Source organism: Passer montanus, unplaced genomic scaffold (genome assembly GCF_014805655.1).
Source record: "Passer montanus isolate IOZ18808 unplaced genomic scaffold, ASM1480565v1 scaffold76, whole genome shotgun sequence".
Taxonomy (NCBI): Eukaryota; Metazoa; Chordata; class Aves; order Passeriformes; family Passeridae; genus Passer; species Passer montanus.
The window spans coordinates 238,564-252,922 of record NW_024372813.1 but is presented as its reverse complement, the minus strand read 5'-3'; the positions used below and the strand labels follow the sequence as shown (position 1 = coordinate 252,922).

Below are 14,359 nucleotides of genomic sequence, written 5' to 3'. Positions count from 1 at the left end.
CGGCGGGCGCGTCCCCGCTCCCCCGAGGCTCCCCGCGCATCCCCGGCCCCGGGGCGGAGGCGGGGGGCAGCGCGGAGCCGGGCCGGGGATGGGGTGGGATGGGGATGCCGGGGGCTGCGCCCGCCCCCGGGTATTGTCTGGGGGTCGCGGACAATAGGCGGAGCGAGGAGGGAAGGGGGGCTCGGCGGGCGGCCGCGGGTTCGGAGCAGCCCTGCTCCCGCGGCAGGTCCCGCGCGTGTCGGTCCGGAGCGGAGCCGTGCCCCGGTGCTCCCCGCCGGGCATCCAGCCCGCCCGGCTGGCACTGCTGGCTGGAGAACGGGGAGAGCGGCTGCGGGGAGAAATGCCTGGAGGAGGACGATCCTGAGCCCCCCCTGGCTGGAGCCGGACGGGGAATGCAGGGGAAAGGCTGAGCGGGGAGACAGGTGTAGGAAATCAAAGTCAAATTTCCCCCTGAATCCTGCAGCCAGGCCTAACGGGCACGGATGCTGTGTTGGGCTGGGGAGGGAAAGGAGTTTTGGGGGCTGCAGTTTCTGGTGCTGGTATGAGAGAAAAGGGGAAAAGAGCTCTAGGTCTTTTCTCCTTCTCCCAGAGTTACCAGGACTGAGATATGGATCATTAAAAAGGAATAGCCTAATGCAATTAAGTAGCAGACAGTCCCCACTGCAACACTTAGCCATTGTTCCTCACTCTGCCTTCTGCCAGAATGGTTCTCGCCTGGACAAGAGAAGTACAATTGAACAAATAGTTCATTTCCCTGGCCAATTGCATCTGTAGTGTCTCCCTCGAATCTGCTGCTGACTGGCTGCAAATGCAGCAGCGTCCCCAGACAGAAACAGAGAGCCAGGACCCTCTGGTGAGATTCCCGCTGCCGTGGGCTGGCAAGAGCAGCTCCCAGTGGCTGCTCACCCAAGTTGTTCTGATGGCAACAGCAGAGCAGGTTTGCTCCCTCACCTCTCCATCTCCTTAGTGCCCTTCTGGGGAGTGCAAAGAAGAAACCAGCAGGTGCTGAGGCAGGACCAGCCCACAACTGGAAGATGCTACTTGTGGTTCAGGCAAGTCTTCTCCTTTCTGTAGTCTGCCTCTTAACTTTTTCCATGCCCTGGAGGATGTGGGTTTTGAGGGGTTTTGAGGTGATGCTGTTTCAGTGGAGTTTGGCCAGGCTGTCCTTCAGCCTGTGCCCGTGGTGCCCGCAGTGCTCAGAGGCAGGAGTGCTGGAGCCTGAGCCTGCTGCTCCTTTCCGAGAGGGCTCCGAGCAGCTGGAGGGATTGCGGCTGCACCTGGGCCCTGGGCACACGCTGGCCTGGAGGCTGCTGTGTCCTTTCCCTGGAATCTCCTCCTGGTTCTCAGCGTGCAGCCAGCCCGGTGTGTGGGGAGGCACAGATGCATTGTCTGCACTGCTGCGAGACACCCTCGGCACAGGGGGACTGCTGCTTTTCCTCGCTTTGGAGCTTCTTATCACAAGTCTGCATCATGGAGCTTTTCTCCTTCTGTTCTTTCTCCTTTCTTCTCCCTTTGTCTGTAGACTGCCACCTGTCCCACTTCACTCTCAGCTTCTCCTTTGCCTTTTCCTGCTTAACGTGTTCTTTCACCTCAGGTTTTTTTTTGTGTGTGTCTAAGTAGACCATGTTCTCTTCAGCCTGCTTCCCTCCACACTGGAGACAGAGCCCAGCCCCTCATCTCAGTCCGAGTATTCCTGCCAACTGTTTACAAAAAGTAGCACAATACCCAGGCTGAACACTGACATAATTACATACCCAGCCAGAGAGTGTAGTAAATAATCCAGCTTTTCAGGCTTTTGCCCAGTGGTGAGTCTTTTGCCATCTCCTCTGCCCATGGGCTAAATGTATTGTACTTGGCTTGCATTCACTCATATTCTGGAAGCACGGAGGCAGCGCAGCCGTGTGTGGCACAGAGTGGATGTACAGGGATGCCTTGCACCACACACACTCCCCGTGCCTGTGTGCATCCTGTGTCTCTGGCTGCTCCTGGGGCCAGGCTCTGACAGTCGTGCTGGGCTCCTGTGGGGGCTGCCAGGGCAGGGAGGCTGCTGAGGAGTGGGGATTGTTCCATCAGTGAGGAGAAGGTGGCTCTGGGGTGAAGGTCAAAAGTGCCAGCAAAAAAAACGTAGGGCTTGGTGCGCAGTGATTGCACTGCTGGCCAGTTTTCCAAGGGTTGGGGTGTACGTGGAATTGCAGATACACAGAACTGTGAATACTGTCAGCACGGTTGTATTTCCAGTTGTGATTGTGAGCCTGAGTCTGTCTGCAGTTGCTTTGATTGTGAGTCAGTCTGTCTGCAGTTGCAGTAGCTGTGAATCAGTGTCTGCCTGTAATTATGTGGGTGAATCAGTGTTGGCTTGTTACACTATGAGTGCAAACGGTTTCCCATAGCAGTTGTGGGTGTGAATCACTCTACAGTCCCTCTGGATGTGTTTTTGAGTAGAGAGATGCAATACTTGGATTAATTTTGTTTTGATGAGGAAAAACTGTCAAGCGGCTTCTGATTTTGGAAAATTAAAGCTGGGTTGGGAGTTGGCCACAGACCTTATTCCTTCGTTACCAGCAGAACAACTTACAGAAGAAATCCACTTTAAGGCTTGCTCCCAAGATTTACATGTTGAACTAAACCTTCAATTTCTTTGCCTGGTGCCTCTGCTTCCAAGTGTCTTCTTCTGCTGGCGTCCCTTGCAGAGCTGCAGACAACACATTTGATAACCATCACATGAGCCTCATACCTTCTGTGTGTGGCAGATTCACAGGAAGGTTGTTTATGGCTCCTACAGTGCCTGTGTGTTTGCAGGGATGAGCCAGTGTGAGCCTCTTGGGTAGGTGAGCACAAACATTTCCATGCTCAGGAGTCGAGGACTGTGTGGTTCCTCTGCCACGCGCCCCTTGCTGCGAGCCAGGGCTGTTTCTCCATGTAGGTGGCAAACAGCAAGTTGGATTCAGGTGGATGGAGGTGCTGCTGCCTGTTTCTTGGTCTCTGATTTCTCTAAAATGCTGTAGCAGCTTCTGGCCTTCAGCAGCATCTGTACAGCATCAGACAGCGCTGAACTAGAGGCAAGCTGGAGCAATCCGGGCGACCTCAGGTGATGGAAGCAGAGCACTGGGCTGGATCCAGGCTCCCAAAGGCAGCCTGGCCCTGTGCTGGCTGCTGCAGGTAGGGCTGGGCTGCTGAACTGGGTGTCTGTGCCTGTGCTGTGCAGCACACACGGGCGTCCCAGCCAGCTCCTTTCAGAACAAAGGGATGCAAACAGCCTGGGATGCGATACAGGGGTCTTGTGAAACACCACGGCGCTTTACTCAGCCGTTCCCGGGCTTCCAGATGAACTGTGGCTGCTCATTGCTGCCCCTGCCCTCAAATGAAAAGATGTTTTTGTTCCAAGGGACCCTCCTTTTTAGCTGGAGTGACTGAGAACTGAAGAAAACCCTCCCCGGCAGGGACACAGGGCAGCGTGTGCCTCGCCTGTGTTTATTGCTGCTGCACTGAGCACTTGCTGGCTGCTGTTTCTGCAGAGAGAGCTTGGAGCTTTGCTCAAAGAGGCATTAAAGAGGCACAGCAGTGGTCACCAGAAGCCTGGTGTGCTCACAGAGGGTCAGGGACAGCTGGGCAGAGCCCAGCCTGTGCAGGCTGGATGATTCTGCAATCCTTGAGGGGTGTTGAAGAACCTCTCCTGCTGCCCGGGACCTGTTTTGGAGAGCCTCCAGTGCAATGAGGAAGGGCTTTAATGAGCTTCTTGAGCTGTGCAAGTGCTCCTAAATTTGGGGGTAAATATGCAGGTGTTGTGAGGTCACCTAGAGCGCTGTGCTTGGCTGTGCTGCCGTGCAGGTGGGCAGATGGTGCTTGACACCACCAGGGTCTGGATCACCCTCTTCCTCCTGCACAGAAGTGCTTTGATCCTGGCTTTTGGGCTGAGGCTGCCTCTTCTTCCCAGTCTGATTTCCAGCTGGCTCCCAGCATCAGCTCCTCTCTGCACAGCCCTCCCTGAGATACCTGACTTGACAAAAGATGTGCAGCTGCTGCAGGTCCTGGGGGCTGAGTGGGAGCTGTCAGTGCTCTGCACCCCTCCAGCTGATGCCACTGGTGTCCATGCATGACACCACAGGTGGACAGCATCTCTGGGTGCAGTGCTGGGGCAAATTTGTCCTTTGGACTGGTTTCTGAATGCTGTTTGGCTGGTGAGACTATTTGCATGGTTCCCCTGGCTGTGCATCTTCCCAGGAGGCAGTAATTTGGGTCAGATGCCCATGTGACCCTCACAAATGTGCCCAGGTGGGTATATGGGCCTCTTCTGCCTTTGTTTCTTTTCTGGTGATTGCAGTGTCCCGTCCCCCTCTCTGGCCATTCGCTCAGGTTTTTTTGTAATTTTGTCTTTCAGTCTCCACCTCCAGCGTTCTGTGTCTCTCCCTTGTCAGCAGTAAGCCTGTGCTAATCACTCTTTCCTAGGAAGGCACTTCAGAATATTTAATGGTTTCTAGAATAAGGATTTCTGGGAAGATCAGGCTCAGCGTGCCAAGTCAGGAGATACCCAATGTTGGCATAGCTACTACAGTACCTTGCTGATTTGGAAGTTTCCAGCACTTTTTTTGGTTCCCAAACCTACTTCAGTGTGAGCAGAGAGTGGAGCATGTCACTGTGATGAGGCAAGGAAGGAAAGAAGCTTTTCCAACTCCTTGTTCACAGCACATCCAACAGGAAGACTGTATTTCCCTGGAGTGCTGTTGTGCTACGATGCTCTGGAGATTGGACAGATTGTCTTGGAGAGGAGTGGGAATGTTTGTGAAGCCCTTAGGTGTGTGCTCATAAAGACACCTGCCAAATTCCATGCGTGGTGAACTTCAAGTATCGCTGGATTCCAGCTGCAGGGTGTCAGCAGAGCTCTTAGGAAATCTGCATTGGATTCAGCTGTGGAGGTTACCAGCAACTGCACAATTAACGCTGAGTGCATTTGCTAACTGTGCCATTAAGGAGTGAGCAGTGGACAGATGGAGGAAGGAAGAAGTGCAGGGCTGCTCTGAACACACACACACACCATCCCTCCAGACTCCATCTTGCACAAACACAGAGCAGAGCCAGGAGCTCTGGGGAAGATGTTCCTTAACTCATATAGAAGAGGGGGTCAGCCTAAAGAGTTGTGCCACTCTTTTCTGAGCTTGAAAATGTTGGTATTCTGCACTTTTTTCTTTATGGACACTGTGCAGTTTTCCCTTCAGCAAGTCCTAGTAAGAGATTTGGGGTTTTTTTTCCTTCTTTGAGGCTGTTAACAGCCAATTAACATTCCTAAACCCTCGCTTGGTTACATGCAGTTAAATGCACGTTGCCTGCATCCTCCCTCCCCTTCCCGAGGATCAGGGATCCCTGCAGGTATTCGGATCAAGGCGTTGGCTGATTCAGAGCTTTCCCGAGTGGGAAGTGACAGCTGAATAGCCTAACACGAGGAGAGCCCCAGCACGGCTGGAGGAGCTCCAGTGCTGCTTTTCCTGAGGCACTCTCGTGGGTGCTCCCATCCCTTCCCCGTGCACCAAGGGACCCCTTTGCCTGCTCTGCCATCAGCACCCTCTCCAAGAGCTACTCTTGAGTGCTGAAATATGAGGAGCTCAGTTACTGGGCTGTTGAAACCTCGAGAGTTGTTTTACACACTGATTTTATTAGGGAGGCTGTGTGGCCAGCAGCTGTTGGGCTCCTAAAGCACTTGCACCAGTTGGCTCCTTGTGTGTGCCTGTGGCTGGGCTTGCAAGAGCCCCAGGAAAAGGGAGAAGTGATGCTGAGAGCTGCTGTGCCACAGGAACCACACTAGGATCTGGCTATGGGGGGCTTTGGGTGATCCCCTGAACTGCCTGAATGGTGAAATCTCCTCTGCAAATCCTCCTTTATTCCCCAACTTTCCTGCTTGGCAGCGGGGTGATGAGCAGGACTGGCTCTGCTTCTCAATCCATCTCCAAGTGTGAAGTAGCCACAGAACGAGGAAAATGCCCTGCAGGCTCTTCTGTCCGGCTTCCCAAGACAAACACAAGGCATGGACCAAAGGAAAGTGGTAGGATACAGTGCCAGGCTGGTCTCCAGGCTGTGTTGTCCTCCCCGAGGCCCTGAGTGCAGCCACAGCAAAGCCCCATTTTGGGGACGTTCTCAGTGTGAACAAACTGAGATGTGACTGGCAAAATGTCTGCTTGGTAGTGAAAACAGATTTTGCTCCCAGTGCAGGTGTGTAGAGCTGGTTCTGATGCTTCAGATGAGACTTCAGCACTAATTTGACTTAATTCAAGCACCTTTGTTGTCCTTGGCTAGCATCTTCCTCATCAGATCTATCCAGAGTAGAAAATGAGCCTTCATCTCTGTGCAATATTGAAGGAAAACTCTATGAACAAGGTTTGGTGAAAATGCAGTTGTTAAAAGCTTCTTGGCACAGACAGAACACACCCACATGGAAGGTGTTCTGGATTTTGTCACTGTTCCTGACCCCCCAAATTACCTTGTTCCTCCATTTTCTGGTACTCTTTTTTTAATCTTCACTTTTCCACTGTTGGTGCACAATCTGTCCCACCCATGATTTCACCAAATCTGATAAAGAATGGTCTCAAATGTTCTACAGGAGCCACAACAGTTCCTGCAGAGCCAGGAGGCACCTGCTGCAAATCCAAAGTGTCCTCCTTGTGTGGGGATCCCTGGTCAAAGTCTGCTGGCTGTGCAAATTCTGCCCAAACAAAGCATTTTTTGAAATCAGCAGTTGAATGGGAAAATGTTTATTTTAGTGAAAATTTTCAATAGTGTTTTAGGGAGAGGAGAGGACAGATACCAATGGTTCTTTTATTTTTTTCTTTTTTTTGCTTTTGGCTAGTATTTGAAATTGCCTTAGGAAAAAATATCAATTAAATACTATTGTATAATATGCAAGTTGAAATGAAAGGGAAAAGTTGAAAGGAAATCTGTTGAGAAGCTGCTTATTGAAGAAGTTCTGAATTTGCCTTGTAAGAAAAATCAACATTTTATCTGTCCTTGTTGTGATTTGGAATGAATTCTCCCCAAAACACTGGAATTTCCCACAGAACAGATGTTCAGCCAGTTAATTTGTGCTTCATCAGCAAATACTTGGATTTCCAAGACTGTGTGTCCCTTCTCAGCTGGAAAGTGGGAGAGCCAGAGGAGGCATCCCAAATCAGAGCTTTTCTCACCAGAGCCATGGGTGTGTCCATGCCAGAGCAGGAGCTTCCCTAGGGGGCTCAGGTGGAATCCTGATTAATAAAGCCTGAGCACACTGTGCTTAAATTAATCTGTGCATTAATTTTTGCAAGGATTTTATGTGAACTGATGGGGAGGAAGGTAAAGGTAACTAGGGCCAAATGCTGGCTTTGTTGGTTGGATTTTTTCCCCCTTGTGCCTGCTGTTAGTGAGTGTCTTGCCAGAACAAAAGCTGAGGTGGGTGGTGAGGACTGGTGGTGTCTGGCTCTTACCTTCTGCCTGCCTGGCAGCTCGTGTGCTCCTAGAGCTGAAAAACAAGGATCAGGCACTGCCTCCAGGGAGACTGTGGGGCCTCATTGCTGTGGGGAGACCAGCTAAATGCAGAAATGTGGCAAAACACATGGCCCAGGCTGGCCTTGTGCCTCTTCTCCAGGTACACACTGAGGACGTGTGTGCTCTCCAGGTGTTTCCATGCTGCTGGGCTGAGCCCTCTGCACAGGAGCTCTGCTGGGAGCTCTCCTCTCCCACATCCCTGTGCAGAACCCCCTGCTCCTTGGCAGCACCCACATAGTTCCCCTGCCCCTTCCTGCTGGGCCAGAATTGCCATCCAGCTGCTGGGGTTTGGCTGTGCAGCCAGCACCTCCTTCAGTGCTGGAGGGAGCTGCCTGAGGCTCTGCAGCACTGAGTGGAGAAATCCAGAGGTCACATTTGGCTGGCACCAGCACCTTGCCCTGGTTTCTGCCTGCTGTGATTGACTGGAGCCTTCACTGCTGGCTCTGGGGGCTCAGAGTGGGGCTGGCTGTGCCTGGCTGAACCCCCTGGGTGCCAGACAGGGAGTGTTGTGAGGGGGAGATGTCACGACAAGCTGTATTTATCCAGGCTGTTGCTTGGCAGTGCTGCTCCAAGGTGCATCAACATAATGAGATACATAAAAGGAGAAGGCAGTTAAATGTGCAATAACATCACAATAAAAGTAAAACTGAGCATTAATGAAAACTCAGAGCACACTAAGTGTAGTATCGTCGAGCGCTCCCAACACCTTGGGCCTCGGTGGTCAAACTTAATAATAATTTCTGGCAGTGTCATTACCGGAATTAAATGAGGGTTTAACTGTCTAGAAAAAGATGTTGGGGAAAAAAAAATGGGTCTTGAGACTTCCCAAGTGGTTCTGCTGTGTGGATGTCACCGAGGTAGCAGAGGTAGCAGGGCAGGGACTGCGGCAAGGGGCAGGCTGTGGCAGAGCCTGCAGGGTGAGGTGGAGGAAGAGCCAGTGTGGTTACTTTGGGGAAAGAGCTTTGCACTTGCTGCTGAGGCACCTGGGGAGCTGCAGGGTCTGCTGTGAGGGTGGGGTGAGAATTTTAATGTGTGTGCCTGCTTGCCCAGGGCCAGCAGTGCTCCAGGCCACAATGCTGCCTTTGGCTCCTGAGGGTTTCCTGAGATTTCAGATACAGGACCCCAGAAATACTCACAGCTGCCCAACATGAAAAACTGAACTGTTTGCTTTTCCCTAGTAACTGAAACCTCTTTTCTCTCCTCTCATTCCCCTCTGTCCCTCCCTGGCAGGTTTGGAGGCTCGTTTTGCAGCGGCTGCACGCTGCCACCATGGCACCGAGGCTCCAAGGAATGGGGCCCTTCTCCCTCCTCAGCCTTGGAGTCCTGGTCCTGCTCCTGGCTCTCCCTGCTGATGCTGGGTAAGGTGGTGAGTGCTGAGCTGTTGGCCAAGGCTGCAGTCCTATAAGTGAACTTAAATATCCCGGAGTCAGTAGGTGTATGAAGCAGTCCAGGGCAAAGCACTGAAGGGTCTCCACTGTGTTTGACTCTCCCCTTGTCCCTGTCCCCATGCCTTCCACCCAGGGGCTCTTCAGTCCCTAACGTGGCTGACACGGGCATTATTTGAGGTGCTCTCACTGAGATCAGTTGTCAGCGTTTCTTGCAACAAAACCTATTTTCAGATTTGGCCTCTGCACAATTCATTCTGGGCAAGGATTCTGCTTGCCTGAGTTTTAACCTGGAAGAGAGATTCCCCCCACCCCATTTAATATTTTAATAGTATTTTAAAGAACAGAAAATCAATCTGATTAATCTGTTTGGCTGTTAATGGTGTAATGACCCATGGGCAGCACACCTGACCTGCTGCAGCACCGGGGTTCTCTGCCACCCTGGCTGCTCTCCTGTGCCTGGGTGTGCAGGCTCTGGCTGTCCTGGCAAGGAGGGTGCTGCTGTTAGCCTCACCTTCCCAGCCTCTGGGAGCTGTCTGGAGGGGAGAAATCCTGTTAGTCCATGACTGCAGCCCACCAGAGCCTTTGCAGAGTGAGCTCGGGGAGCCCTTCGAGGAAGGAGGACAGAGATGTGGGGAAGGAGGAGCTCTGCACAGAGGGACAGAAATGCAAATAATACATGACTTCTATAAAACATTTAGAAAAGCCTTTAGAGTGCCAGGTGTGGACACTGAAATGCTGTCTGCTGAGTTACAAGTCCAGAAGGGCTCAAGGATCTTCATGCATGAAAAGATGTCGGTGCTGCCCCTCCCACCCTGTCCTGCCTGTTCTGCTTTGTCTGCTTGGATTTGATTTGCAGCTTGCCCTGCCCTGTGAGTGCTGACCCTGCCCTGGCACAGTCAGCCCTGGCCTCTCACCCTGTCCCCACAATGGCTGTGGGGCTGTCCCCATGCCCTGTGCCTGCAGTTCTGCCATCCCCACTGCTCCTGTTCCTCCCCATCCTGTATTCACCAGAGCTGCTGCTCCCTCCCACCTGCCATGCAGGGATTGCTCACACTACTGGTCCCCAGGAGGATTTGCTTCCCAAATTGTGTGAGGGGACCCCTGTGCTGATGTGGCACAGCTCCCCAGAGAGCCTGTGCACAGGTGGCAAGGTAATGACTTTTCCTCAAGCCTATCCTAATTAAATTTGCTGTAAACCTCCGTCCTTCCTGCCTAGAGGATTTTAATTATTTTAAAACCTTGATCCCGCACATCTCTTTGCAGTCCCTTTATGCCTTGCTAAAGGGCAGCTTTAGCTTTATGTTAAGGTGAGGTGAGGCAGCCCAGAGCTTTCCTGGGAAAGGAATTATTAGCCCAAATCAGGTGCCAGGCAGAGGTGCTGCTGGCTGTCCCCTGCCTGCACCTTCCCTTGTCCTGCCTACGCTGCTCTTCCCCCAGCACCTCCCGAGTGAATCCCACACTGCTCACATTGAAGTCAAACCCTCAAATGTCAGGCTAAGTAAAACAGCTTTGAAATTTGTAAACTCATTTTTCCCATCACCGCTGAGCCTCCGCCAGGAGTTCCTTCACAAAAATCCGTCCTCTAGCTCTTTATATTATGGGTAATTTTTAAAGATAGCTTATAAAACATTAATGAATGAGCTTTTCATGAGTGTGCTAGCTATTCATAAGTTATAGATGGTTATATACTCATCAGCAGACTCTGGGACAGATTGCTTTTAACCATGACATCTATTGAAAGCTGGTACAATTGAAACCCCACTAATTACTGCAGGCATTTGTTAAATTTCTCAAAACTCTTCTTACCTGTAGGGAGTTCAAGTCCAGATGAAAAGCCAAAACCAGGATTTGGATTCAACTGGAAATCTTGGAGGCTGTGATGCAGTTTGTAATATCAGACGTGTTTTGGTGTTTGGATCTGGCAGGTTGCATTAGGGCCGGGTCAGGTGTTACCCCAACCACGCCTCACCCTATGGAAAATGGAATTTCAGCACTGTGTTACCCTCCTGGAGGCTCAACTTCCCAGTTTGACTGCTCCTCCAGATGTTGCTTTGCTAAAAAACAGAGGCCAAGTGATCCTGTGAGAGGTGGGATGTGCCCCCGGAGAAGCAGACCTCAGGCACTTGAAAGGAAATTTCCCAGAGTGTTTGGTCAATGAAACCAATGAAAATTAATGTCAGAATTGCCCAAAAGGGAATATTTCAATTAACTGCAGCATTCTAAATAGTATTGATTCAGCCTGACTCTTGAAGTACCCATACCCTGCTCTCAATTTTTCCTCTTTTGCTGGGAAATACTCTTTGCACTTCTTTTATCTTACAGAATCTGGGTTTTCTGTTGGGTGAACACTTTGGTAGAGAGCTCGAGACCAGCTCTGGTGCTTGTCACCTTACTGACACTTGACAGTGTATTTACAGGTGCACCAGCAGTGTCAGGGGTAGCCAGTCTGACCAGATGGGATGCAGCAGGATTAAGCTTTGAACTCCTTAAATACTATTCCTTTTTCTGTAGTTTTTTTGTTGGTTTTATTATTTTTTCCCCCAGTTGTTTCAAGATGCATGCTGAAACCAGTGGTGCCACACATCAAAGGACATAAGGCTAGGGTGTGAAGGAAAGGGGAAGAAATGTTAGAAAGTGACAATTTAGGGGCTTTTCTTCCACAGGCATTACATTTCTGATGGTCAAAGGGCTGTCCTTGGTAACTGGAACCATACTTGCATGTCCACCCCTTCTGGTCTGTAGCATTCATGGTCTTCCTCTGGCCAGTGCTCCCCAGTTATTCACCTCTCCATTTAGTGCCAATTTGCCAGTCAGAGCTTCCCTTCCCCTGGGGGGCTCCTGTAGCTGCTGCTGAGCGTCCCTCTGCTTCAGCAGCCTTTTTTCCCCTGCCTGGCTGGGCTTCCTCAGCCACCTTGCTGCCTCTTTGTGCCTCTTAATCTTTCTTTTTGCCTCATTTGTCTCTCTGTTATTTCCTCTTCCATCTTCCTTGAAAACTCTTCATCTCTATAGATTTTTCTTTTTGTTTTCTGTTACTTAATCTTCTGCCTTTCCATTTGTTTTGGTCCTAACAGCTATTTCTGCTGGGGAAAGCTGCGCTTGAAGCCACAGCACTGCTGCTCTGTGCCATCTGAAATCTCTTTTAGAGGCAGGTGGTTCCAGAAGGACTCACAATCTCCTTTTCTGTTGATTGAAAGGGAGACACAAAATGCAAATGTATTACTTGAGCCCCTTGTGTTTGCAAAAGTGCATTGAAGATTTTCTTCAGTGAGATGTGCTTTTTTAGAGGAATTTACTCCTTGTTTTATTCCACCTGGGGCAGAATGTGTTCTGAGGAAATCATCTTGTTTGGGGGCTTCCAGGCTTCTTGTGTTGAGCAGAGATGGGAATGTGGAAGCTCATTTGTTTTTATAAGCAGGGAAAGTTCAGCAAACTGCAGAGATGGTTCACTAAGTGTTTTAATGATGAGGCTTTAAGCCTGTTTACTGAATTCTTATTTTTCTGTCTCCCCTCTTCCCTGGGGCAGAGATCTTTGAAATGGCTCAATCTGCCAAATACCTGGTGTCACTTGTTCCGTGCTGCCTGTAAGGAGATAGTGGCGGTTCAATAACTGAGCTTCCCACAGCCTCTGCTCAGAAAATACCAATTTTTAGGGGCAGGCAAGTGATGCTGGGGCATTCCTGTTAAAACAGGGCTCCTAAATCACTCCCTGTAGTGCAGTGGTGGATCCCACCATGGTGGATCTGAGCAGGGAAAGGTGGGGGGGGACAGTGGATGGCTCTGTGAGGACAGAGGGTAGCTGATCAGAAATGCCCTGTGGCGAGTCCTGCAAACCCAGGGCTTTACCAAAACCTGAGCCCCATCCTGCCCCTCGGGCCCTTCCCTCCCTGTAGCTCTGGGAGCATGCACGGTGCAGATTTCCCCTCTAACCTTCTCTCCTGGTTTTCCCCCCCTGCTCCCTGTGCCAGGCTCTCTCAGAAGCACGTTTCGGACGTGGTGGATGACAGCAAGGACAACATCACCATTTTCACACGCATCCTGGACAGGCTCCTGGACGGCTACGACAACCGCCTGCGGCCTGGCCTCGGAGGTCAGTGGTGCTTCCCGCAGGCTGCGGCGGGGACAGGCAGCACAGGTGGCTTTTGAATGGCTCTGCCACTGCCAGGGGGGCAGGCTGCTCAGTGCCAGGCTCACTTTGGGGCTGTTTCCCCGTTTTGAGGCTGTTTGGTTGTTGGGTATCTCGTGGGCTGAGAGGTGTGGACCCCGGGGTGCTTTGTGGCCTGTGACAGTGCAAGGACAGGCCTGCAGATGGAGCAGCTGGGGGTGAACTTATTCCTGCTATTTTAGAGGCAGGAAAAAAAATTCCCTTTCAGAAATGCTGATACATTCATTGAGCGTGTCCAGAGAAAAGGTCTGGACACAGCTCTGATGAGGAGCAGCCTGGGGAGCCCAGCCTGGGAAAAGGGGGGACATTGTCACTTTCTACAGCTCCCTGAAAGGAGGTTGGAGCCAGGTGTGGGTCAGTCTGTTCTCCAAGGAAATGAATGACAGGACAAGAGGAGATGGCCCCAAGTTGCACCAGGGGAGGTTTAGATGAGATGAAAGGAAAAACTTTTCACAGAAAGGGTTGTAAGGCACTGGAAAAGGTTCTCTGGGAAATCGTAGAGCCAGCATCCCTGAAAGTGTTGGTGTGGCACTTGAGGACATGGGTTAGTGCTGAACATGGTTGGTGCTGGCTGCACAGTTGGACTTGAGACTTTTTCCAACCTGAACCATTCTGTGGCTCTATACCACCGGCTTGCAGAACCTTCAGCTCGTGTTGGTGTTGATTTTAGTCAGTTTGCTTTGCTACAGAGCCTCTATCTCCACATCTTCTCAGTTATTTCCTATGCAGCTGTCATCTGGCAAGCTCTCCCCCCGTGCTGCTCTGGGCACCGGGCACTCACCCAGGCCCTGCTGCCTCCTGAGCTGCCTTCAGCACTGCTGCCAACATTGCTGCTGCTGCAGAGCTTCTCTGCAAGCTCCTACACTTGTCTGAGGTGCCTCAGAAGGAAAAACCATGGCAGCCGCCTTCCCACCTAATGCCTAGAGCTCCAGTCAGCATGACCTAAGGGGGCAGAAGAAACAGGGAGATGTGTGGGGAAGAGAGGTGTGAGATCAGGGAGATGTGGGCCTGGGTGGTTTCCTGGTGTGTTGTTGCTGTGGCAGAGGTGGCCCCTCTCAGGTGCTGACAGCTGAGTGTCCCTGGGGCTGCTGAGGGGATGTCCCTGCACTGCTCTGGGCTCTCCTCCTCACCAAAGGTGTGCTGATTCCCACCCAGAGCTGGAGTCACCACGTGCTGTCCCATTTTCTGCAGGTCCTGCTGCCTAGAGCTGCTTTTCTGAGCTCTTACACGCTGATGGGATCTCCTGGAATGGCCCTTTCCTTCCCCAGAGCAGCCCTGCCTCCTCCCAGCCCCGTGCCCA

General features: G+C 51.6%; 1 protein-coding gene across 1 annotated transcript in view; it reads left to right on the top strand.

Moving 5' to 3' along the window:
- Nucleotides 1–14,359, top strand: part of GABRA3 (gamma-aminobutyric acid type A receptor subunit alpha3) — a 65,787-nt gene that overhangs the window by 295 nt on the left and 51,133 nt on the right. The window contains exons 2-3 of the mRNA XM_039731225.1: nucleotides 8,740–8,867; nucleotides 12,863–12,984. Of these exons, the coding sequence (XP_039587159.1) occupies nucleotides 8,779–8,867; nucleotides 12,863–12,984 (211 nt within the window). The 5' untranslated portion in view covers nucleotides 8,740–8,778. The remainder of the gene's footprint in view (nucleotides 1–8,739; nucleotides 8,868–12,862; nucleotides 12,985–14,359) is intronic.